This window comes from Primulina huaijiensis, chromosome 6 (genome assembly GCF_012295235.1).
Source record: "Primulina huaijiensis isolate GDHJ02 chromosome 6, ASM1229523v2, whole genome shotgun sequence".
Classification (NCBI taxonomy): domain Eukaryota; kingdom Viridiplantae; phylum Streptophyta; class Magnoliopsida; order Lamiales; family Gesneriaceae; genus Primulina; species Primulina huaijiensis.
This window is the reverse complement of record NC_133311.1, coordinates 698,085-724,683: the sequence shown is the minus strand read 5'-3', so window position 1 is coordinate 724,683 and position 26,599 is coordinate 698,085. Positions and strand designations below refer to the sequence as shown.

The following is a 26,599-nucleotide window of genomic DNA, read 5'->3' as shown; positions in this document are numbered from 1 at the left end:
AGACTACAAAAATCGTGGTCTCAAAATTAAAAATATTAAAAACAAAAAATAAATTTAGTTGATTTTAAAGAATAATTCAATCAATTTAGATCAAAGGAAAAAACTTATTTAAAAATAGTTTTTAGTATATGAATATTCAGTATAGAGGAAAAAATATTTGAAATATCTGAAATACGTATAAACAGAAAGTTTCTCCAAATTAAGCACGTGTTCTGCATGCAAATAAAAAAATAAAAAATTCAACACACTTAAATACCAGATTCCTTTTCCCTTTACTAGGTTAAACTTCTTTAAACAAAGTTGGTGGAGCATTGTCAAGGATTTCTTGGTCAGGTTATAAAGGAGGGGATTTCACTTTTAGAAGATATATATAACTTCGAGTCAAATTTCACATAAAAAAATCGAATGAACATTCTTTTTTGAAAAAAATTAAAGTTTGCGAGAACAATGTTTTCAGAACTGGCCTGATCGATTCGACCGGTTTGTTCGAGTGCCGGTCACGGATCTAGTTTATATATCGATTAACAACCGTTTGACTAGTAAAACCGATAAGAATCGTTTGAATCTATATTAATCGGAAAACCAGTTCAATCGGTTTTGAATTTTTTTTGTAAAACTAATTTTTTTTATTTTTAAAATCTTAAATTTAATATTTGATTCAATCAGAAAACCGGTTCAATCGGATCGACATCTTCGATCTTTTAAGATATTTCTGAGAATAAGTGAAAGCACGAAGTGTTTTGACAGAAGAATAACTTGATTTGCAGAAAATATGTGAGCGTGTATATATGTGTGTGTGTGTGTGTGTGTGTGTGTGTGTGTATAGATATGAAACGACGCATAAATTATTTAAAATAAACGCATGTGATTAATGGTTTTAATCACGTGATAAATGCATGTGAAGATGAATATGAACCTTTTCCCCATAAAATCAATATTTAAATGTAATAATCAAGATATTACGTATCAGCAGTCGGATAAAGTCACAGCTTCCAAAATTCATTCAACTGTTTTGATAGAAAACTTATGTACCGGCTGGACAATTGTTTTATCACGATTGAAACATTTGTACTTAATTATAAATCAATGAAATTTCAAGAACTATTCCCCCTAAACATATGCACTAAGATAAATCTACCAAACAAAGAATATTTCTAAAATAAAAAAAATAGCGTCATGTAGCAGTTTTGTAAGAATATCTGCTGCTTGTTGATCTGATGAGATGTATTCCAGATGAATCTCCTTTTTCATGAGATGATCCCTTATGAAGTGATGTCTAATTTCAATTTACTTTGTTTTGGAATGCATCAACGAATTGTATGTTATTGCAATAGCACTTATGTTGTCACAGAAGATGGGAGCTTCATTCGACCGGATCTCATAGTCTCTGAGCTTTTGTTGAATCCATAGGATTTGATCGTAGCAACTTCTGACAGCTAGATATTCTGCTTCTGCAGTTGAATTGGCTATGGATGTTTGTTTTTTGTTAACCAGAAGATCAATCTGTCTCCAAGGAATCGACATGATCTTCAGGTGCTTTTCCTCTAAATGTTGCAACGTACGTGATTGCATCGGAATATCCAATAAGGTTCAAACTTGAGTTTTTGAGAAACCAAAGACCCACATTGATAGTGCTTTTAAGATATTTAAGGATGCACTTAGCTACAGTGTAATGGGATTGCATGGGAGCAGCTTGGAATATAGCACAAATACAAATCGCAGACATAATATCCATTCGACTAACGGTTAGATATAACATTGATACTATGAGACCGAGATACATTGTTACCTAAACCAAAATCCTCCCTTCATCTTTATCTAACTTGATTGATGCGCTCATGGGGGTTGAAGCAACCGAGTAGTTGTCCATTTCAAACTTCTTGATGAGCTTTTTGGTGTATTTGGTGTCACGCCTCAGGGACGGGGTTGGTTGACACCGGCGTTGTTCTCAAATTTACATTCAAAAACAACAAGACTCAGAAGTACAAAAATTCAGAAACCAGTCTTTTTATTCATAATACTGAAAATTTCATTGTCTGATACAAAATCAAATACTAATGTTTTACAGCGAAATTGTAAAACCAGACATAACAATGTCTTAATAGATACAACATAACTTAGAATTTAAAAATAGAATTTAAAAACAACAGTCTTCTTCACCAGCCCCAAAACTGGTTCTTCTCTTTTTCTTCTTACAGTTCTCCTCGTTCTTATCTGAGATGGGTTTGGTGGGTGAGTGATATGGTCGTCACTCAATAAGCGGGGGCGGGAATAACTCCCAATTTTTGAAATCATTTTCAACAGAAACAGTAATACAAATAGTATACAGAAACTCTTATTTTCAGAACAAGAATCAGTATTCAGAAATCAGAAATTTAGCAAGTAAGCAAGCACTGAGCACATTAGTGAATTTCATGGCTAAACTGATATCAGTCCCTCATATGTTCTCTCCTCTAAGGGGTGATGCCAGTAATCAGTAATCAGTAATCAGCAATCAGTAATGTTCAGAATATATATTCCTACCATTAGTTCACTAGGTTTCGGTGCTTCAAAAATCAGATATCAGAAATATATATGCTTTGCTTTAAAACAAGAATTATCTAACTGATTTCAAGATATTTATACATAATCCCACTTACAGTAATTTTCTAGAAGTTTCGGTTGTATGAAATCTACTTGTTCTCGCTATTGGATTTTACTGCTCGAAAATAGGCACTCTCTTAGCTCGAATTTCAAGTGATAACTCAGGATTTGTGTAGCAACAATTTCAAAGATTTGAGGGTGTTACTTATAGGCTATGGCTAAATTCTGACTGTTGGACTTCTTATTAATGGTCATAATCTGCCATGATGTGCCATTAATAGCCTTTATTTTATGTTAAATATTTCAGTTACAAGTCATAAGTAGAATCAGTAGCTATCTGTTGGAATCTCGCTACTGAATTCTTCTGTTGCTGGATTCTGTCCGCTGAAAAAATACCAACTTCTGAAATATTAGAAGCTGCTGGAACATTGTTAGCTACTGCAAAATGCTAACTACTGCTGGAATTTCAGATTCTCACACTTGGATTGATTGATGAAAATGTAATTTTCCAGCTATTTGACTTGTAATCCAAAGAAAAATGTAAGCTCGTCCATCATGCTCATATCAAAATTTTCCTGCATAAGCTTAGAGTATTTCTCGCATAATTATGGGTTAGCGGAACCAAGTATAATGTCATCAACATAAATTTGAACTAACATGATATGATCTCCTTTAGTAAACTTGAATAAGATCTTATCGACCATTCATATCGCAAAATCATGATCAAGTAAAAATTTAAGAAAATTATCATACCAAGATCTCGGTGCTAGCTTTAGTCCATACAGAGCTTATCTAATTTAAAAACATAATTAGGAAATATAATTAAAATAAAAAAGATTGATAAAACATATAGGTTGTTCAACATAAACTTCCTCTTGCAGGAGACCATTTATGAATGGTGACTTTACATCCATTTGATAGATTTTGAATTCCTTGAAAGCAGCATATGCAAGGATGATTTGGATGGCCTCAAATCTTGAAACCGATGCAAATGACTCATCAAAGTCAATACATTCTTCTTGTATATACCATTGGGCTACAAGACGAGCATTGTTCCTTACAACCATTTCATTCTCATCTAGTTTGTTTCTGAAAATCCATCTAGTCTTGTCTATCTGGTCGAAGAACTAGATGCCAAACTTTGATGCACTCAAACTGGTTGAGTTTCTCTTACATGGATTCTATACAGCTAGCATCTGCTAATGCTTCATGAACCTTATTTGGCTCAAGCTGGGAGATAAAATATGCATGCAAAAACTCATCAATCATTTGCTTCTTAGTTTTAAGAGGTGCGAAAGGTTTACCAATGAGTAAATTGTGTGAATGATTTCTGCTCCAACGGTAGTTTGGCCCAAGCGGATGTGGATCTTGCTGGGGTTGATCTTCTTCTTCGATGATAACCTCTTATTCTTTCTTCCTGGATCATTCTCCATGACCAGTTCCATGAGCTCTTAATTTGGTCCAGTATGATTGTTTTCTATGATTACTGGACCAGTTTCAGGAGTCTCTACATTGTGTCTCCTTTGCTTAATCTCACTGTCACTTTCATATATGAGATTTGTATTTTCCAATATTTGACTTAGCTCATTTATATTCATCTATTCTTGAGCTACACAAACAATAGATTTATCAAAGATAACATGAACGATTTCTTCAACAGTCGAAACTTGTTTTTGAAGACTTCGTAAACTCTACTGAGCGATGAATAACCAATAAATATTCCTTCATCAACTTTAATATTGAGGGCAGATATGTCAGTTTTGCCAATGTTGTTAATGAAACACTTGCAGCCAAAAATTTTGAAATAAAAGATATGTGATTTCATGTCATTCCATATCTCATAACGATTTTTGCTATGCCTTTTGTTAATCATAGATCTATTTTGAATGTAATAATCTGTATTGACTGCTTCTGCCCAAAGCCTTGAGAAACATTTGAATTAGCAATGATTGTTCTAGTTTCTTCTTTTAAAGTTTGGTTTCTTCACCCAACAACACTGTTCTATTAAGAAGAAGGGGCAGTTAAGAACTCATGTTTGATTATCCGATTATCTGAATATGATCCAAGGGTTTTGTTTATAAACTCAATACTTTTGTAACTCTTTATCATATCTATCACATTAGATTTTTCATTTTGCAACCGTTTTAACATTTCGATCAAATTTAAAGCTGTTTGATCATTGGATGGTAGGAAGATTACTCAAGTATATCGAGATTAAGCATCTACTATCACTAGATTATATTTCATTCACCTATTCTACTTAATGGTATATGACCAAATAAGTCCATATGCAGTAAATCCAAGCACTTGGTGGAAAACTTATACCCTTTAATTTTGAAAGTAGGTCTCACCTACTTGCCCAACCGACATGTGGTGTAGATCTTATTTTTTATGAAAATAGTTTTAGGCACACCGATCACCAAATCATTTTTACTCAGATCGGAAATTGATTTGAAATTTAAGTGATTCCGTCGTTTGTGCCACAAAAAATTCAACTATTATGAGCAACAAAATAGGTAGGAGAGAGACGTTGATAATCTTTCCAAATAATTTTATAATTGTTTTGTTCTCTTAGTCCAATTAGCATGATATCACCGTTGCTAGATTTCACATTGCAAGTATGGCCTGAGCGTTTGATGATCTAATAAATGTTCTTTGAAGTGAATGATGTTGAGCAGTAGTTGATGAGAGTGAAAAGTGCTCATAAATCTCTTAGAAAATGCAAATTTTAAATGTTAGTTGTCTACGTGTAAAATCTCGTTGTTGAAGCACTTAATTTTTTTCTGTCATTCTCTATTTATATTATTTTTTGCATCTTCCATTCAATATTCGATTGTTTCTCAATAAATGAGCATTAATGCAACAATATTGTTGTTGCAGTCATTTCTTAATTCATCGTACACTTTAATTAATGAGTAATTTGACATTTACCAAACGTGAGAGGAAACAGACATTGAAAACAGAAAATAACTAGCTCTATGCTATGTCTTTTTAGGAGAGCAATAAGATCTTCTCATATCTTTTTTTTTTTGTCATACGTGACCAGTCTACCAACTTTTATAATAAAATAATGATATTCTTGTGAAACACGTGGCTAATATATGAAGATATCTTACTCAACCATTTATAAATGTACTTAGATAAGGTGAACGATTGAGTAATCTTTATGCCACAGACTTGTACGTATGCTTAAGCGGTTGAGTAGGTCAATCACGCTGCTAATGATAAAGCGATTGGATGGCTTTGCATCTTGATATCGACTGAATGACTTTTTCTGAATCTTCAGCAGGACGATCGAGTATCTATAATACATGAAAAAACAGCTTGATATAATAAAATAAGTCATTGTTTGTTATCACAATAACTAAGAGATCTAACGAGTTTCACTATATATTTATTTCACTATTTATTTCAGTTTCAAGCCGTATAAATTTTTATAAAATCGCCATTATGAAGAAGAGTGATTAATGACATCAATCACTATGTCAAATGAACTTGACTAAGTCATGATATTTCTAATTTTGTGTTCTTTTTTTATAAATATATATATAAATTACTTTAAAATATTTAATTTGATTTTGTAAATTTTCATCCTTTTTGTTACGTTTTGATTCTAGATGTTCCGAGTTTTTAATGTACCTCAATTGAATTTATAATGTAGTTCTTGAAGTTTCTAATACTTGTTTTAATTAACATGTTTTCATCTTGATTATTTGACATTGTTTGAAATAATTTTATTAGAAACACAAAACGTACGACACAAGTTAATTCTCCACCTTCCAAGCCGAAGTTAAGAAAATCTTTTTGATGGTCAAAGGGTGATGTCTAAGAAGGAAGTTCTCATGGATCCAAAAGTTTTTGCTTTCTTTCTTTGTTTGTTTATTTGTTTTTTTTTTAATTTTTCGGCTTGTAAGAATAATTTCGGGAGTAAGTCTCTTATGAGACGGTCTCACGAATTTTTATCTGTAAGACGTGTCAACCCTACCGATATTCACAATAAAAAGTAATAGTCTTAGCATAAAAAATAATATTTTTTTATGGATGATCCAAATAAGATATTTGACCCACGAAATTGATCCGTGAAACCGTATTAGGATTACAGTTAATTGGGTATGGTTTAATTCATGCATAATGAGTTTCTTTTAGGGTAAACCATAAATAATACTTTGATCCTTCCAATTTTTTATTTAATGATGACTAATAATTGATTTTATTTCACGGTACTATTGCTTCAAATGTTCTTTTAATGAGATATGGTAACTCTATTTTTTAAAATAAAACAAACCATTAATCTATTAACTCCAAAAATATATTATTCGTAAAAAAATAAAAAATGATTCTATGTATCTAATTACCAAATAATATTGATTAATTAACAAAATATGTAATTTCTTGTTTTTCAATTGCTTCTGATCACTTTCCATCAAATTTAATTTGGAAAAATCTCTGCAAGAATACACCCCATGCAACCAAATTTTTAGGTAAATTTTGGTAGTACAGTTTTACGATGAATATGTGAGTGTATGTATTGGCCAAAGAAGAAATCAAAGGAAATTCAATCTTCGCAGTTGGAATTAATTAATTGGTTACAAGAAAGATTCAATCTCAAAATTACATGCATAGCTGTAACACATCGCAGAAAACCAAATTCAAGCCTTTCGCATCCCTAGCTACTGTTCATAAAACCCTTGAATATTACATTAAACCTGACGAAATTTAACAGGAATTCGCTTAGCAATTGTTGTTCTGCAAGAAGGGCAGCCATTCATCCCTTGCTTTTCATGGAGGATGTTGCATTCCATGCAAAGAACCTGATGAGCACAAGGCAAGAACACCACCGATATCTCTTCACTCATGCACATAACGCATTCCCTCGCACGTCCACTCCCAAATTTGTTCGGCAACACGGGCAAGTTCTTGGTGGTTTTCGATAGCTGCAAAGCACGGAATGTGAAGAAGTCATCGCTGCTGCTCGAACAGGAACCATATCCGATGTTAAGAGCTGCTATTTTCGATTTTTCGGCTTTCAATCTCAATTCGGAGATCATATTCTCAAGATTCTTGATATCTTCATTGGTTTTCTGAATGTTCATCTCGGCCATTTGTGTTATGCTTTCTGCCTCAGCTATGGCCAAAGCTTCATCTTCCTCTCTTTCAGATTTAAGGGATGTGTAATTCGCGATGGCCTTGAGTTTCTCCCTCTCCTCTTGCCTCAACAGTACCTATAACAGATCATCACAAAAAGGTTCAACTTACATATCAGATAAACATATGATACAAAGGTTAAACTATCTTTTTGCCACCAATTTAAGAATAAGCACACCTGGAACCGATCTTGGCGTTCTTTCATCTTTTCTATCTGATTGTTCAACTCAGCTACTTCATTTTTTGCACTAGCCAATTGATCCAGGCATAAACCTTTTTGGGTATCCAACGACTGACATTTCCTTATCGCGTCCTTCTCCCTCTCAATACAATCCTCCAAATATTGGTAAGACTGTGTTGCCCGCAGATTAGAAACACCCATCTTCTTCCTCAACATAGAATTCTCCTCTTGAAGCCTGTGAAAGTATGAGTTAGCCACCTCGATCTGGTTGACGGCATTGGACAACGCAGTTTCCATTTCAAAGATTCTCTTATTGGCACTATCCTCCATGATTCGCTTCTCCTTAATAAACTTTTCCTCCTCCTCTTTCTCTTGCCTCAACTTTTTCAACTCCCCCTGATCATAGGTAAGTCTTTTAGTAGCCTGCATAACTTTCTCCTTCGCCCAATCTGCCCAGTATTGGAGCATTTTCTCGAGTTCTTGCTTACGAGGTATTAGTGTCAGGATGTCTCCGTCTTTCTCATCTTGTGGGATGTGCTTCTGTAGAGTTTCATCATACGGGATCCCAGCGTAATAATCAGTGTCCTTCGAAGTTTCAGAAACATGGGTCTTAGCCTTCAAACGAGGATCTCGAGGAAAACTGGATTTTGCTTCAACTGAGGCCGAAACCATTACTTTAACAGGCAAGGCAGGAGCAGACACATCAGGTTTGGTTAAGTTTGCGTCAGCGATCTTCGTTAGCAAATTAGATTGCGACTTTAGTGATTTCTCCAGCACCATATTCCCCAAGGCAGTAAACTTTGCTTTGTAAGCGTCTTGTGAAGCATGATCCTTTTGATGTTTCTCCAATTGAAGCGCTTTTCGCCGGGACTTATCTTTCTTAGACTTAGCCTTTTTACCGGCCCCCCCGGATTTCTCATTCATGAGTACTCCTGCTGGTACTGAGGCCCGAACGTGATCTCTAGCGAGGCATAACTGGTCCTTCATTTCCTCGATGGAAATAGAAACTTTTTTCCATTTTTTTTCTGGATAGGTGGTGCAATTTGGTGGATGGAGAGGAGGCCTAGGAATGGGGATGTTGGGGCATGAACTTGTAGAATCAGGCATTGGTTTCTCTCCCGGATTCTGATTACCTGAATGACTGGTTTGCGAAGTTCCTTCCTCCGCCAAACACGCCCTCGACAGATTCATATCACTCCTCAGCAGACACAGCATTGCTTCTTTGATTGTTAACTCCGGCCTTGCCTCAAGGATCACATTGGTCATCTCGAGTACAAAGTACTCTACCAAGCTCTTTAACTCATCAGATACAGGCTTCTTCGGTATGTTGCACTCCTTTTCTGTCTTAAGTAAATTCAAAGCACCATCCACAATGTTCGACAGTACATCTTTACTACCACGACTTAGGCCGGAATTTAGAACCGCCCAGCCGGCAGCTACCTCGTTATATCCACATTCAACAACCTTTTTAATTGCGTTTTCAAAAATCGCAAGCATATTACTGGTCAAGAGCCCCTCAAGATGAAGGGCCCTATGTTCTTCCCAGTCGTATTCGGGTAAATCATCATCTTCCTCTTCCTCAACAACCTTTTCTGCACTTAAAGCGTTCAAAGTTAGCGCCTTGTGGCCATGAAATTCATTCAGAGGTGTGGCAGATTCATCGACCGGAGTTTCTATCACTGCATCAGATAAAATCTCTCTCTCGCTACCACTTTCTTTATCAATGGTTGTCAATAAGCCTCCACTGCTATCTTCACCACACACGTCGCGACCCATGAGTCGGAAAACAGGTTTTGTAATCTCAAACAATTCAAACCTGTTGGTTCAATCGTCTGTGTGATATCAGTGGTCTACATAATAGAAAAAGATATTTAAGACTGCATAAAATTATTTTATAAGCGAAAATCACTAGTCTATGTATCAATTATCATGAACTCCTGATCGATGATAAAAAACACAAAAAGAGAAGTTCATTTGAAAACATCATTAACCCTATGTAAATTCCAATAAAAATTGAAGAAAAAAATACTGAAACCTGGGAACCTTCGGCAAAAAGCAAAAAATTAAGATTTTTTCCTGCATAAAAACCACTTGAATAATAAGATTAAAACAAGAGGAAAGAAAAACATAGATTCATTCTGATTGAAATCTAAAACATGCCCATCCCATACCAACAAATCACAAACAGCAAAAACCAACACTAAAATCTCAACCGAAAAGGCCAAAACCCTCTCGAGTTGATCTCATGACCTTTCCCATTTGCGGGAGAGGCGTGTGCCCAATGTACCCAAAAAAAAAAAATCTCAATCCAAAAGGGAATTAAAAAACTGCTCCAAAGATGAAGAGTAAGTAAATTCTTGCTTGAACTTCGAATGAGTTTCGAATCATCAAACAAAACACAAGATTCAGACTTACCAGCAAAAAGGGCACTCACAAAACCATGTGAATCGAAAAGGGCTACACTCCATTCATGTTTTTCTGCGCTCACAAAACACCATGCACGCTCACTCACATTTTATACTCTCTCGCACACCAGAGCTCGTCTTAAATAGGCCAACTGGCTACCAACTTTTTGTTAAAGTTCATCCAAACGTAATTTTGCCAGTGAATTTTGTAAACCAGATGGCAAGATTACATGAATGATGCCCTTAATCCTCATTAATGTTTCGCACCTTTTTGCATCAGCAGCATCCATTTTTGTCTCTTTTACCAGATTTTCGCTAATCTTTTTTACTAAATGGTGTAAATCCAATGAACTCGTAATTCATACTCAGCCCTATACATTAAATATATTCAAATCTTACAAATATATTGAAATGACTTTTTTCTTAAATTTTGTGATTATTTCCAAGATATTAAAATTATACTCGTGATGTTGTCACATTTCATGCATTACATAATTATGAAATTTCAGTAGACAATGCTAATATGTTGCCTACCTATATAATTTCAATGTTCGTTTATTTTGATTTTTTTAGTGGTATCATATTTAAATTTTAGTCGAGTAGGTAATTTATGCATATTATTTGGTTTAAATATTTGTTTGTTGAAGTAATTCGCGTCTTTTAGTGACATCGTTCTTAAATTTCAGCTATATAAGTTGCATTTTCGTTGGATAAATAATATGCGCTTTTAGTAATATCGTATTTGAATTTCAGTTATAATTTCAATGTTCGTTGAATAAATAATCCGCGCTTTTTAGTGGTATCGTATTAAACTATCAGATATATAATTTAAATGTTCGTTGGGTAAAAAACCTACTCTTTTAATAGTACTAAATTTGAATTTCAGTTGTATAATTTAAATGTTCGTTGGGTAAATAATATGCGCTTTAGCAATACCGTATTTAAATTTTAACTATATAATTTAAATGTTCGTTGGATAAAAAAATATGTTATTTTAGTAGTATCGCATTTGAATTTATTGATATAATTCAAATGTTCATTGGCTAAATAATTCGCGTGTTTTAATGGTAGCGTTTTTTAATTTCAATTGTATAATTTAAATATTCGTTGGTTAAATAATCCGCGCTTTTAGTAGAACTATATTTAAATTTCAGTTATGGAATTCAAATGTTTGTAGGCTAAATAATTAGCGCTTGTTGTAATACCTTATTTGTTTTCATTCAGATAATTTTATTTAAATCCGTGCTCTTAAATCTTAATAGTATCATATTAAAAATTCGGTTATTGAATATTTCATATGACATGTTATATTTGTTGAAATTAGAACGGAGTTTAGATGGGTTGGATAAATTTCTTAAAATATTTTATTTGAAAACGAGTTGTCCTAACAATTTTGAGGCTATTAAAACAAATATCCTTGCACGACTGGCTTCACTGAATTACTAAAAATATATCAGTACGGAAACATTTCAGTTTAGCTAGTGATAAGGTATATGTTAATACAAGATAACAAATAATAAGCAACGGCTGGAAATCTGTAATGCAATAAAGATAAATGTGTAAAGTAAATGAGACAAGTATTTTATGGACATTCAGAGACAAATACTCTTACGTCATCCATTCTTCCACTTAAGAAGGATTTCACTAAAGACTTATAAATCAATTCATTTGTTAAAACAGGGTATATTTTTTGATAGAGGTTGAATCGACTTTTGTTTTACAACAGCTTGTAACAACCCAATTCAACTAAGACTTATTAAATGCCTAAGTTGAAACTCTTAGTGCTCACTTCATAAATCTGGTTGTTTAAGAACCCTCAATCCACCATACAACTAAATCAATAACCAACTGTTAGCTTGTAATGGCTTGAGTTGGTGAAGTAACATAAATGATACTTAGAAGATATGGTATAATCTGATAAATGTGTGCTAGTTGAGCAAACTTAAAGTATTTCTTTAGGAATGCTTAGAGATATTTTATAATGCAGATTTGAAAGATGCACGTGAGTTATATGTTCTTTTTCTTCATTTTGAAACTGAATCTGCATCTATATATAGTTGAAAGGCTTCATGAAACGTTTCCCGTTTTAAAAGTGCGTAATATTTTTTTTTAAAAAAAAGCTCGCAATTACAAAATGACATTTAAAATAATCGTATTTATTTGCCAATAAAAGTAGTGCAGTTTAAAAATAACTAACGTCATCCAAAATCAACGTAAACGTAAACGTGTAAAAATCGTAAAATCATCAACATATAAAAATGCGTAACTCCTCTCAAAACACATGAATCAATATGCGGAAAAATAATGGTCCTCGGGTCGTATCACCGCACATGCCGCCTGCCTACTCAGTCTTCGGCACCTCTGGTTCCCTGATCAAAATGCTCACCTGCATCACACACGCCTAGTGAGTCTAAAGATTCAACACACCTGTACCAGTAATAGCAAGTACATATACGTAGCACACAACAGCGAAAAATAGCATAATAAACATACATTTCATGAGCTTAAAAACATGAACATGAAAGTGTCGTGTAAAAACGTAACGTGTCAAATCATGTCTCATCATGTTATCATATCAGATGCGTAATCGTGACCTGTCAAAACATGGTAATAGCATGTATCATCGTATCAGCATATAAGTGTTAAAATCTTAATTTGAATTCCGTTCATTAGCTGTGACTTTCGTATCATCATGTCATCATGTCATCGTGTCAGTCACAACTAAATCACTTCCTTCAAAACGTGTCAGCATATTCATCACTTAATAAAAACATGCATATACATAATTTTTCCTTTAAACCAAGCATGCACCGTATTTATCATACTTGCGTAAAAACCGTAAACATGATGCACAATCATTTAAAATATCTTAATTTGTGCTCAGGACGCTGTCAGGACCAAAATCTCACCCCGGTTGCAAAATGACCATTTTGCCCATGGAAACCCAAAAATTATCGTTTCACCCCTGGACCTCTAAAATTTACCCGAAGCTTACCAAACTCCTTAAAATGTCCCAAAACATATTTAAAAGCTTTCTTAGATGTAAAATCGAGCCAAATTCACAACTTAACCGATTCGTTTTAAAACTTGGACCGCAGTCCCAGTTTTAACCCGAATCGACCCGACACTCACCCACCTTTTTCCCAACTTAAAACACCACTTAATAACACCAAGGTGGCCCTAAAACTCTCAAAGTTCGACCAACCCAAGCCTCCTAACACTCCGCTGCACGCTGCTGAAATTCCAGCACCTATTCCTACAAAACCCATTTGCTCAACTCGGTCCTAACTTGCTATCCACTCCAACCAGCCCCGAACCAATCTACTAGGGACCGAGACCAGACCCTAAGGGACCAACCAGACCCACACAACCAGCCCCATTCAGCCTACACGACAGAAACGAGCGCTAGAACCCGAAGGAACACTACCGTGACCGATTCTCATTAACCCACACTCGATCGCCAACGGGGCTTGTTCCAGCAGTGCTCGAGCCTTCTTAGACCGTGGCTCAGACCCATCAAGGTCTGGTCCATGCCTTGGATCGGCCCTTGTGCCGCTGGTTCAAGCAGATCAGCCAAATCTCCTCACCAATGAGCCTATGCTTCAAGAAACGCGCTCCATTCCTTCTTGATTCGACACAGCCTAGTATCCAGCTTACACTCCCTTCTTCCTCTACGAATACAGACCTACAGCATCACCAACCAGCAGCCCTATCACACAAGAACCGCAGCCCCTTGCCCAAGAATTTAGAAAAAACGTGAGAAACACAAAAAGGGTGCAAGAAAGCACATGGGAACCGAAATTCTTTCAAACACATGCTTGGATCGGAAATCTTTATGCATGAACACAACCATCGATATAAAAACGTGTGTGATGAGTAAAGAATGATACAAATGCGTGCCTTATGATGAATAATATGCATAAACAATCGAGGAATCCCGGCCGAAGTGGTGAGTTTCTTGTTTGAAGTTGAAAAGGGAGTCACCGAATTCTTGCAGCAGTAGAATCACGCGTATGAATGTGAGTGGAGGGGGTAGCCGGTTGAGTGGAGAGTTATTGGATTAATGGAAACGCTTAGGGAGAACTTAATTGTCCATTATGATGATAATAATTAATTGATGTGTCTCAAAATTTCATTTTAAAAATTTTAAAAGAGTTTTAAGCCCAATAAACTTAAAAGTAGGTCCAATAAATCCAAACACACTCCCGAAAAATATTTCGTGTTGAAAAGATTTTAAAAATATTAGTCGAAACTTCAACACGTCCCCCGATTAGATAAAATTTGCGTACCGTTAAAAATAAAGTCCTCGGGGTAAAAATACCCAGAAAAATTCCCTTATTTGAAAAATCCACTTAAAACACTATATATTAATTTATAAAAATTAATCAAGTAATTAAAATAATTTTCCTGAAAATTCTCCGGTCTCCGTTCCTCGTTCGAGCGTAAAATGCACTTAGAAAACCCTAATGCATGAATTTCTAAAATGTATGGAATAAATTCTACCATGCATGAATTATGCATAAAATGCATAAAAATAATTAAACACAAATTAATAAAATAAACATGCATTTTATGTTTTAAAAGAATTTAATAAAATACCAAAAAAATTTAATAATTTGCATGTATGTGGTTCACGTGGACTTTTCGATTTTCAGGACGTTACACTTCAAATTTTGAATTCACCCCTAATCCTTGAATTTACTTCATTTACATCCCATAACCACTTTTCAATGCCAGTTGAGGGTAATTTGATAATCTTATTATTTCAATATAAAACAAACAATACTTTTTATACATTAACAAAAATGTTTCAGGAAAAGATAAATTTAAATAACACGTGAACTATTTATTGTTAGGATCGAGAAAGAGTTTAGAGAGGGTGAATAAAATCTTTAAAAATATTTTTTTTAAATTCGGTTTTTAAACTTTTTTAGGCAGTTGAAAGTTTTTCTCGAACGTTTAGAAATATGCACTACAAGAAATTCTGGTTGTCTTTGCCCCCCAAAAGACAACGGTTTTCGATAAAACCGTTGTTAAAAAATATACGACAACGGTTTTTAAAAACCGTTGTCTTTTTGGGGTCAAAGACAACGGTTTTTGGGATCAATGACAACGGTTTTATAGAACCGTTGACCGTTGTCTATTAGCGTGTTTTTTTGGACAATTGACAACGGTTTTCAAAAACCGTCGCTAAATTTAGCGACAGTTTGTTAAAACGTTTGTTAAAACCGTCGCTAATTTTAAATTAGCGACGGTTTTGAAATAACTGTCGCTAATTTTAGCGACTGTTTTAAAAAAACCTGTCGCATCTTTAAATTTAGCGACAGCTTAATAAAACTCGTCGCTAAAATTAGCGACATTGTTTTGAAACCGTCGCTAATTTTAGCGACGGTTTAAATCCAAACCGTTGCCAAATAAAAATATGCGACGGTTTATCATTTACCGTCGCTACCAAAACCCGTCGCAAACTATCTATAAATATCTCCATTTTCGATCCATTTTCCTCAACAACACTTAAAATTTTTCTCTTTTACATCATTTTATCACTTCACACAACACTTAAAATTTTTCTCACCACTTCATAACACTTAAAATTTTTCTCTCTTACACCATTTTATCACTTCACACAACACTTAAAATTTTTCTCTCTTACACAATTTTATCACTTTCACACAATACGTAAAATTTTTCTAACTACTTCATAACACTTAAAATTTTTTTCTTTTACACGATTTTACTACTTCACAACACTTAAATTTTTTTTCTTTTACACGATTTTAGTTTGGATTAGTTTCTTTTAGATTTATTAAATTATTAAAAGTATTTTTTTTATTTTTCGAAACAAATTAGCGACGGAAATCTTGACTAGCGACGGACTTGATTGCTACCCGTCGCTAATTTTAAATTAGCGACGGTTGACCATACCGTCGATAATTTAAACTAGCGACGGTTACATAGCGACGGTTTATGTAACCGTCGCTAATTTTGAATTAGCGACGGTTTTATTCATACCCGTCACTATTTTTATTTGCGACGGTTGTTAAAAACCGTCGCAAATTTGATCTACCACAACCGATAAAAACCGTTGTCGTTGAACGGACTTTCAACAACACCCTCAGTTACAACAGTTTTAAAATGGCTACGACAACGGATAAAATCCGTTGTCGTTTGCCGTTTTTGTAGTAGTGATGAACCACTTGAGAAGTGCAGAAAACGGTTCACAATTTCTAATGATAGCTTCAACTGGTTGTGTGGCTTGTTAACAAGAAACGGTTCGAAAAGTAGGTGCACGCGAAAAGTAAAGACATATGATTTTTATGGATGTTTGGAGATAAAAGCTCCTACGTCACCTCTTCTCCCTCTTTAGGAAGGATTCCACTAAAAGACTTTGGTTTTACAAACTTTTACAACAACCCACTCCAATCAAGACTTATCACACTACCTGTTTTGGAACTCTTAGTGATCACTTTACACTTCTGGATTTTAAGAACCTTCGGTTCACCAGACAATACAATCAATCAAATAACCAAAAAGCTACTGATAAAAGAAACACTGTATGTTTTGAGTAGCACAAAATTGATCATTGAATGACCGGATATCTTTCTGTTGAGTGCGTGCTTGATGAACGATGAAGTATATGAACTTTAAGAGCGCTCAGATCTTTGAGTATGCAAGCTTCAGTAGTATGTCAATCACGTGGTTGGAAAGCTTAAAGTTGATCGAACTCGTATCTGCATTCTTCAGCTCTTCTTTTATAAGCTATCATCCTAACGGTTGGAAAAGATACATAACATAAACATGTAGCATTGGAATGTAGCATTGGAATGATGTGTCACTATCAGCTGTAATTTCATTAAATGTTCTTCAGCAAAACATTTAATGTTCTCTTTGCTTGCACAGCTTTGAATCCCGTTCCTTGAAGAGTTGCTGCTGAGCATCTTTTTACGACAACTATTATTAACATCAGAACTTGCAAGATGTATAAACAATCTTTCTATTCTGGGATAGTGACATTAATGCAGATCAATGTCGGGACTGGTGCATGACATGGTTGACTTGTAGTGATGCAAAACCATTAAATGACCTGAGCCGGTTAGAGAATGTCTTTCATTAAGTTATCAATAAATAGCTCTTTAATGAAACGGTTTGAAGACTTTGATCAACCGGTTGAAAGTCTTCCAATGTTTGAAACTTCTTCAAGCGGTCGAAGACCAAGAAGTTGAGATCTAGACGGTTGAAACGGTTCCTGTTATACAAAGAAGATTGAAGCTGTTTCATGAAACAGTTAGGTGTTGTTTTGATTTTGTCAATCACCAAAACTTTAGGATAATAATAATTTCTTAACATTTACTAATTTGATTAGTTGGGATGTGACACTCACTTAAAATGGAGGATACATTTCCAATTACTGGAGTTTATCTAAGCCACGTTCCAAATCTAAATAGGCTTGAAATCACGAATATAACATAAGAAGGACGTTGGAAGGGTGTTTCAGCATATATTTTATGTTAAGATAAAATTTAAATTTAAGTTTTATCGATCACAAACTAAATTGATACTACTCAAGCTAAATTGCTAAATTACGGGAACACATAAACTAAACTAACAATACTATCGTTGAAAAAACATCACTTGTGTTGATCAACTTTGCTGACACAACAAGAGACGAACAAAAATTTTAGAGAAAAATCATGTTTTCCAACTCAATCGTTCTGCTAAGCATCTTACAACAGCTCGAGTGGAATCAATATGTTAGCATTTATTATGTGACCAGAACAAGTCAGCTATTAGACAGATGTGATGACACTCTATGAAGACAACATAAAATTATCTCCAATTTTACTTTGAGAGTTGTCAACAAAGACATAATAAATATCAGTTGGATATTGTCCAAGGAATTTGAATTAACCATTGCTATATTTGGAAACGCAACAAGGACACGTGACACTTTCTGCTTGATTGTCGACTATCTAGTACATATGTGAGTACCATATATATTTATTAATGTTGGGGATCATCACCTATAAAAGAATATGTATCAAGAAATGTAGATATTACTGTTACATTGATCTTTATCAAGTATTTTATCTCAAGTTGTTCTTTCACATACACAAAGTTTATCAGATCATATAAGGATCATTTTGTGTATCTTTTATTCTTACTTATATTTTTTTTACACTAGTTGTATTGTATTGTGAGAATCATGGTAACTATTATAAGCTTGTTTTTAACAGATCAAGTTAAGAAAAGAGTATGTTAGAAGTTTCGATTAAGCATGAGATACGTCCTAAGTCGGAGTGGGTTTGTAAAAAGTGTGGTACCGATCACAGTCTTCTATTGAATCCTTCCGGTTATTGGGCTCTCCTATCCAAGTCGAGCTAACAGCTAGGAGTTCACCTACTAGGGCGAACTTCACACTAAGACAACAACACACCTCACAACTCTCTATGTACACTTAGCACACTTCATAACTCCTTTGCAATATCACCATGTTGCATACACCTCTTAGTTAGAATGCCTCGTGTAGGTTAACATATTATTCGTTGGTTATGAACTTGCTCATATGAGGTGATCCAATAGTTGAGAGTTCACCTACTAGGAGCAAGCTCCATATCATGATGTCAATGCATCTCAGGGAATGAAAAAGTTGGATGGATGATGATGAAACTCAATAAAGGGAAAATATAAGAGATGAAGGAATGTGATGTATGATTAAATCATTTATTTTCTCTCATTTGAATCTTTCTACCTTCGTTGTAGCCGTGGCTTAATATTATAAGCTTGAAAATACCTATTGACTGAGTCATATTCCTCCAACATTTAGTGGAGAATGGGTATGAAAGATGAGTTTATCCATGAAAAAATTCAGAAAATATAAGTATTTCTTGAACTAAAACACATTTGAGAAATATGGGTTTTGACTTCCACACTACACGCGTCTCATTATCTTGATATTTTCTAGTGAATGTTTGAGATCATTGAATATCTCTCAGTTATATTTTTATTATCTGATTTGTTTGATGAAGAACAAAGTCTAAGTGTGACGGGATTGATAAACCCAAATCTTATAGAGATTTTAGGGATTTAATTTTATATATTTGTGTTTATCTGTAATTGTTATCCGTAATTATGTGCTTATTTGAATTAATATTGTTATATTTGAATAAAAGAGAGGAAAAAAGCTTAAGTTGGGATATAATATGATTTTACAATAGTCCAAAAGAAACAAAATACCAAAAGAAAGGAAATACAATATTCTTATATTTTATTCCTTGAGAATATTGAAATTTTAGAAGAAAATATGTGCATATCTTGATAAAGATGAGGCCTCACATTGAAAAATAAAATCTCTACAATCTTATCTACAATTTTTGAACTTGACATGGGCTTTGATGATTTGGAGGATAAGCCCATTTAAAAAGATAAAAGGCAGCGTACGTGAAAGAAGCGTGAAGGAGGAGGAGTGAAGAGAGGGGCAGAGAACAGAAGAGAGAAGAAGAAAAGGGAGAAAAAAGAACACGTGAACAATAGTGAAAGAGAGGAGAGAGACAGAAGAATTTAATCGCAACAGAGAGGAAGAGAGACTTGGAGGAAGACAGAGGCTGTTAGAGTTTGAGAGAGAAGAGGAAGACAACTTCAAAGGAGGAATCGCGCTGAGATTTTTTTATTCTTTCCTAGATTTTATTCTTATGAATTCAAACATTACGTCTTTGCTTTGTTTTAATTTTATGAAATAAATTTCTTTAGACTAAGACCACGATATGGTCAAATAATACTTTGTTTGATATTTGATTTATTTTCAATATATTATTTTTCTCGATTTTAATTATTGATTGATGTTGGTTTAATATTTCTTGATTTACATGTTTGTTGATTAATCATCGGAAGATGACTGATTAAATATAGCAACAAAGATGTCATCAACACATGGTTAAACTGACCAGAAATAGTATTCGATTTCAGTGTGCGGTTTTAGTGAAACTGAAATTCCACAAAAAAAAATTGATGCATTTAGGTCTAATTAAATTCAATTAGAAATAACTGAACTGTTAGATTTAAATAGGTTTATTAACTCGATGAATCGTTTAATAAATAAATTGAGGATTTCACCGTGATTGTCAAGAATTAAATAATTAATTGAATTTTAACACGTGTCAACATAATAGAATGCGATACCGTTGTGTATCTTAGTTCTTTATTTGAAGTTGAATTCCTCATTTACCTTTGAATTCGTCATTTTTTATTGCAATTGTTTTATTTAATAGTTTAGATTAATAATTCATATATCATCATTTTATTTATTTTGTCTAACTTAAGTTAAGTGATAGAAATTATAGTAATTAAATAGTAGTCTCTGTGTGATCGATAATTGGACTCATCATCCATTTACTATAACTTGACCTAGTGCGTTTGCTAGATTTATTTCCGACTGAAATCGCCGGTCAACCACGATTCAGAAAAAGCAGTTCGACGGTTCAAAAAGCCGAACCCTTTACTATAACCTTCCTTATCGGTTCCAGTTATGATTCACGATACGGTTATGGTTACTCTTACTGTTCGACTTTAAAATTTCAAAATCACTTATAGTTTTGAATCTAATTTTTTTTAAAAAAATCTCATTTTTAAACAAAAAAATTATTTTGCAAGTAAAAAAAAAAATATGTTGAAAAACTTTGACTTCTAAGAGGAAGGAGGGACGAGCTTGAACATTGTAAGTTGCCTACGTATCATCTTAAGATGTAGAGGAATCAAAGCCTACATGATTCTTTTAAATTTTGACCATTCTTACATTTGGAAGTGGCATGGCTCAGTCATTTCCATTAGCTATTCATGAAGTAGTAGTTCTTTCGGTATCAAAATCTTCATGTTTAGATCCTGATCCCATTCTTGTACACTTTTTGATGCTCATGTCCAATCATCTAATAATGATTGGGCTTCTAAGGAATAAGGATTTAGTTTTGATCATCTCACATCCAAAATATTATCACATGAGCTAAATGCTTGCTCCAAAGCAACAATTAAGATCTCATTTGCTATTATTAATAAAATCGGCAAAAATTTTGTGTCTTTTGCGACCATTACCGCAAAATATTGAATTCTTGTTCATCATCTTTTCACTAAAATAAATAAAGTCATAAAAATAATTCTCAAGTTCATGTTTAAATTTGACGATCGTTTGGGGCATTTAATACGTTCTTTTAATATAAATTGTGTTTTTGTGAGTTTAGAACTACTAAAAGTGTCAGTTTTAGTGTTTTTGATCTGAATTCATTTTCTTGTAAACCATATTTTGAATTAAATTCTTTATAAATTTCATACAAATAATTTCTAACGAGACTTACTATCAAAGAAAGATCAGATCGATGAAGAATAATCTTTAATTAGAAATAATGCATCATATTACACTGGTGACATTTCAATTAAAACATCTATTTTGCATTTATGATCTAAAACGAAATCGACTAAGAAAATTTCAGAAATATATTAAAAAAAAACATTCTTTCATTTAACTTTCATTTTTTCCATTGAAGAACCCAAACATTCATTAGTAATAAATATATATATTCATTAAAAACTAGTGCTATAATGCAACAATAATGAGAGGTTGAATAATGAACTCTAGATAGTTGTTCACTTGAATTATTAAATACCTCTAAAATTTCACAAATTGTCTTATATGTGTTCCATTGATGCAAGAATATATAAAAACTAGAATTTTCATCACGTTATGCAAAAAATGAACACAATAAGTCTCTATATTCAAATGAAGCTTTTTGTAATTTATATCTCGAGTTCCAACTAGTTGGTATTTCTGATAAGGACTTTATAGGTCGCGTACCATTAAACTCACAAAATTTCATTTGGGCTTTGATTCCTCACAAACTTTATAGGTCACTTGCCATTAACCTCACAAAATCTCGTAAGACTTATCGACTTCTTAAGATGTAGAGGAATCAAACTTTTTTGTAATTTGACTAAATTTCATATTCTCGATCCTACAAATGAATTTGAGGATTTGAATTGAAGAAACAAAAATATATAGGGATGATTTTTAAATTCTCTCAAAATGGGGACTACTGGGTTAATAATATCCAAGAACCCAGGTGTCAGAAGTGTTTAGGGGTTTGGGTAAAAAAACATACGAATTGAAATCAGAGATTTCTCATGGAGAAGAGCTCTCAGAGAAATAAAAGGGTTTGTTTTAGCTCACCTCTTGGTTGTATCTTTTACATTGTTATGATATTTTTATTTTGATAGGATTCATGTTTTCGATAGCCATACGTGTCTGCGGCGCTCGTTGCTTATTTGTTAATTTTGATGAAATAATCTGTGTTCTTTATGCATTGATCGATGTCATTTTTATACGAAAATGCCATTGATTTGGATTGATGTATGTATGTGGGAAATGGGTATGCCAAGTTTGCTTCTTTTTTTAATTTCTATCGGGTTAATTTGGTTTGTGGGGTCTTAACGTGTTTTGTGTTGAAAAACCTTTGAGTTTAGAAACATATTTTTGATGAAGAGTTTAGTGGAGACTGGTGTTTGCTGGCCTGCCCGTTGGATCAGCTGCGAGCAAGATTTTCGTTTATCTGCACTAAAGCTTGTGGAAAAAACTTTTTGATCTATAAATTTTCTGTTTGCGTAATTGCATATTTCTGTGTGTTTGTTCTTCAATTTGTTGCTGTTTGATGAAATGGATATTCATAGTTTTTCTTGATTCTTGTGTTTTATAATGTTTCTTGCTGCAGCAATCAGGGGATGCGTTGAAACAGGTTGATATTTGGACTGCGCAGTGCGGGGAATGCTTCAAGTGGAGGACAATCCCGACTGTAGAAGAGTATGAAGAAATTCGGAGCAAAATCATCGAAGATCCCTTTATTTGTAGCAAGAAAGATGGTGTCACTTGTGAGGATCCGGCTGATATTGAGTACAATAACTCCCGGACTTGGCTCTTGGACAAGCCAAATCTCCCTAAAACACCGGTTGGTTTCAAGAGAAGGATTGTGATCCGGAGGGATTTCTCCCGATTGGATTGTTATTATGACACACCTAATGGGAGAGTGCTGAGGGCTTCAACTCAAGTTGGCAGGTTCTTGAGTGACAAACCGGTGTATAATAACATCTCTGTTTCGGATTTCAGTTTCACAGGTCCGAAGATAATGGAGGACACACTTCCTCCACCTCTCAGTTAGCATCAAAGGTGTTGTGATTTTTATGTTCCATCTCAATCTTTACCATAGAGTTACACATGATACCACACACAGTTTGTGGGAATGCCCGATGTGATCTTTGATCTCAATGCTACTCTGCATTTTTTGATATGGCTTGATATTGAAAATAGATGGCATATCTTTTGTGCACAGGCCTTTGTTTTAATATAATTGGTGGTTAAGATGAAAGCTTATGTCAAGTATTGTTGTCAATGCACTTGGATATATACGATTCAACATTTTGCCATGCACTATATTTGGCATGCAAGCTCTTTCCTCAACGAAGGGATAGTTGTTTATTGTAACAAGTACGGTCATACATAGGGCTGACATTTCAATATGAATCTTTTACATGTTCCCCTCTTATTTGATTCTTGCTGTCACTTTGGCTTCTTCAAAATTGTGCATCAAAACCGGCACATCGGTGTAGACCGGTGGGATGTGATGGATGGATTTCAACAATGAAATCGTGTTAGTTTTTTTTCGAGAATGCAATGGCCAATCTGTTGGTAGAGTCGTTGGTCTTGTAACTTTCATTTAGAGGGTATAATGGCATCAGAGAGTGGTACACAGGAGCCATGGTCAAGTCTAGTTATACAGTGTATATCTGTATTGCAGCAAACATGCCGGCTCTAGGCATGATGCTAGGAATAATACAATTAACCTCCGGAGTCTTCTTTATCTGATTCAGCTGCAAGATTCATCCACTCAATAAATTTTTGGAATTGTGCACAAAAATATATACTAATAGTATTGATGCATGCATCACGACAAACTTGGGAAGATTCAAGCATGCGAATTTATGGTGTCCCTGAACTTGTTGACTCGAATGAATATCATTCTAATATTCCATTAATTTAACTGTTGCTGATAAATGAATTTGCTCGAATGAATATCATTCTAAAATTCCATTAATTTAACTATTGATGATAAATGAATTTACGTTTACACTATTTATATAAGTTTTAATCTAACTTTCTTTTCACGTACGAAATAAATATGATAACGGTGTTGTCCACCTCCCATTTTAGATGAATGTATTTAGCAATATAATATATTTTCAGGATAAATATAATTTTTGTGAATTGTCCTTTTATCTAAATTCTTGCCGTACTCCGCTCATTTTGAAATTTCTAATATTTGTATGCATGCATGGATCCTCCGAGTATCCTTCCCTTCCTATCAGTGAACGAATCCCACCGACATCTCTCCTTTCATCTCTTCCCATTCAATTTATGTTTCCATCACTCGTTTTTTTAACCTCATTTCCAAAACCCGTATCTTTACCAGCCTCCAATGGCTGCCTTCTTTTTCTCATTTACATAACTGCAGGATGGCCTTCTTCCGGAGATTCTCTTCCGTAGGCCTCCTGCTTCTCCTCCTCCTCCTCCTCGAACACCCTGATTCTGCCTCTGCCACCACCACAACAACCAACCACCGCCACTCCACCATCCAGAAACTAGACACCCCTTTGATTTTCCAGGAAGCCCCAGCCTTCCGCAATGGCGAAACCTGCGCTTCTGATAACTCCACCATCCATGTAGCGATGACCCTTGATGCAAACTACCTCCGCGGAACAATGGCTGCGGTTTATTCTATCCTACAGCATTCTACCTGCCCTGAAAATGTTGTTTTCCATTTTCTTTGGGTGAGACATGAGCCTGAGGTTTTATCCAGCATCAAAACTACATTTCCTTATCTTAATTTCAAGGTTTATGGCTTCGACACGACAAGGATACGGGGATTGATTTCCAAGTCCATTCGCCAAGCATTAGACCAGCCTTTAAACTATGCAAGAATCTATCTTGCGGATATATTTCCACAAGAAGTTAAGCGTTTAATTTATCTTGATTCTGATCTTGTGATGGTGGATGATGTTTCGAAACTATGGGGTGTGGATTTGAAGGGAAAAGTTCTGGCTGCACCCGAATATTGCCATGCAAACTTGACTAATTACTTCACCGAGGCCTTTTGGTCGAGCCCCGAGTTGTCGAGAACGTTTGAGGGACGAAAACCATGCTATTTCAATACCGGGGTGATGGTTGTGGATGTGGAGAAATGGAGACAGGGGAACTTTAGCCAAAGAGTTGAGGAATGGATGGTTGTGCAGAAACACAAGAGAATATATCAGTTAGGTTCTTTGCCACCTTTCTTGCTTGTCTTAGCTGGAAATATCAAGCCGATCGATCATAGGTGGAATCAACATGGCTTAGGGGGTGATAATATCGAAGGGAAATGCAGAGGATTGCACCCTGGCCCTATCAGTTTACTCCATTGGAGTGGGAAGGGGAAGCCATGGTTGAGGCTTGATTCAAGAAAACCTTGCAATGTTGATCATTTGTGGGCTCCTTATGATCTTTATCGCTCATCTAAGCATTCTTTTGAAGAGTGAAGATCAGTTGCTTTCATCGGTTATGTACTTTCAAGCTCTTGGTTTGAAAACATACCATTGGAATGACTGACTGATGGGGGTTGATGTTTTAGGACAGCAAAGGGAAAGGTGGAATTCTACTACTTTTTTTTTTTTTTTTTTAATTGAACTTCGAATAAGACAGAGACCGTTCTTGTTTTCTTGCTCGTTGCCATTGTTTCGAGGGATAGCAGAAGGATATAATGGACTATTTTCGGTATGGAGAAAAGATGACAAATTTGACAGTAGAATTGGCATCAAATTTGCTGAATATCGCACATACAACTTTATTATCCACTCAAAACCAGATGAATTTTGACCCTCTTACCAAACTAATTGTTTGTTCATTTATTTGTCTTTTATTTTAAAACTCTTTTAGTTTTGTGTAATTTTTATGACGTGAAATCACATTTCAACATTGTACTTATTCCTAGTATTTTATCAACTTTTAGAGATTTTGTCCATTGTTTCATAGAACTGTCATTCATATTTACAGTTACTATTTCAGATGCCTTGATGTTCTATATCGACTGGAAAATTCTTTCAAACATAAGAAAGTTTATTTAATTGTCATGCCAGGCTAATAAAGAACAATCGTTGGTAACATTACAATGCCAATGTGTACTATTATTAGCATAAAAGAAGCCACATATATTAAACATAG

General features: G+C 34.5%; 3 protein-coding genes across 5 annotated transcripts; 2 read left to right on the top strand and 1 right to left on the bottom strand.

The window, feature by feature from the left end:
- Window positions 1–7,152: 7,152 nt before the first annotated feature.
- On the bottom strand, window positions 7,153–10,416 carry LOC140979849 (putative E3 ubiquitin-protein ligase RF298). Of its 2 annotated transcripts, XM_073445455.1 has the most exons (4): window positions 10,325–10,416; window positions 9,945–9,985; window positions 7,907–9,725; window positions 7,153–7,805 (listed from the first exon to the last, which is right to left on the bottom strand). In XM_073445455.1, the coding sequence occupies exons 3-4, from the start codon at window positions 9,683–9,685 to the stop codon at window positions 7,284–7,286; spliced, it is 2,301 nt and encodes a 766-aa protein (XP_073301556.1). In that variant the 5' UTR covers window positions 9,686–9,725; window positions 9,945–9,985; window positions 10,325–10,416; the 3' UTR covers window positions 7,153–7,283. The 2 variants fall into 2 exon arrangements, with proteins under 2 accessions (XP_073301556.1, XP_073301555.1); XM_073445454.1 differs by lacking the exon at window positions 10,325–10,416 and having other exon boundaries at window positions 9,945–10,204.
- Window positions 10,417–22,321: 11,905 nt separating this feature from the next.
- On the top strand, window positions 22,322–23,655 carry LOC140978948 (methyl-CpG-binding domain-containing protein 4-like). Of its 2 annotated transcripts, none has more exons than XR_012175684.1 (2): window positions 22,322–22,509; window positions 22,845–23,209. XR_012175684.1 is itself a non-coding variant. In XM_073444200.1 (2 exons), exons 1-2 carry the CDS (start codon window positions 22,480–22,482, stop codon window positions 23,505–23,507), a joined length of 474 nt encoding a protein of 157 aa, XP_073300301.1. In that variant the 5' UTR covers window positions 22,351–22,479; the 3' UTR covers window positions 23,508–23,655. The 2 variants fall into 2 exon arrangements, 1 of the variants encoding a protein (XP_073300301.1); XM_073444200.1 differs by having other exon boundaries at window positions 22,351–22,509; window positions 23,064–23,655.
- A 1,047-nt stretch (window positions 23,656–24,702) lies between these two features.
- On the top strand, window positions 24,703–26,404 carry LOC140978946 (probable galacturonosyltransferase-like 4). The gene has a single exon (XM_073444194.1). It carries the CDS (start codon window positions 24,859–24,861, stop codon window positions 25,915–25,917), a length of 1,059 nt encoding a protein of 352 aa, XP_073300295.1. The 5' UTR covers window positions 24,703–24,858; the 3' UTR covers window positions 25,918–26,404.
- Window positions 26,405–26,599: the final 195 nt, after the last annotated feature.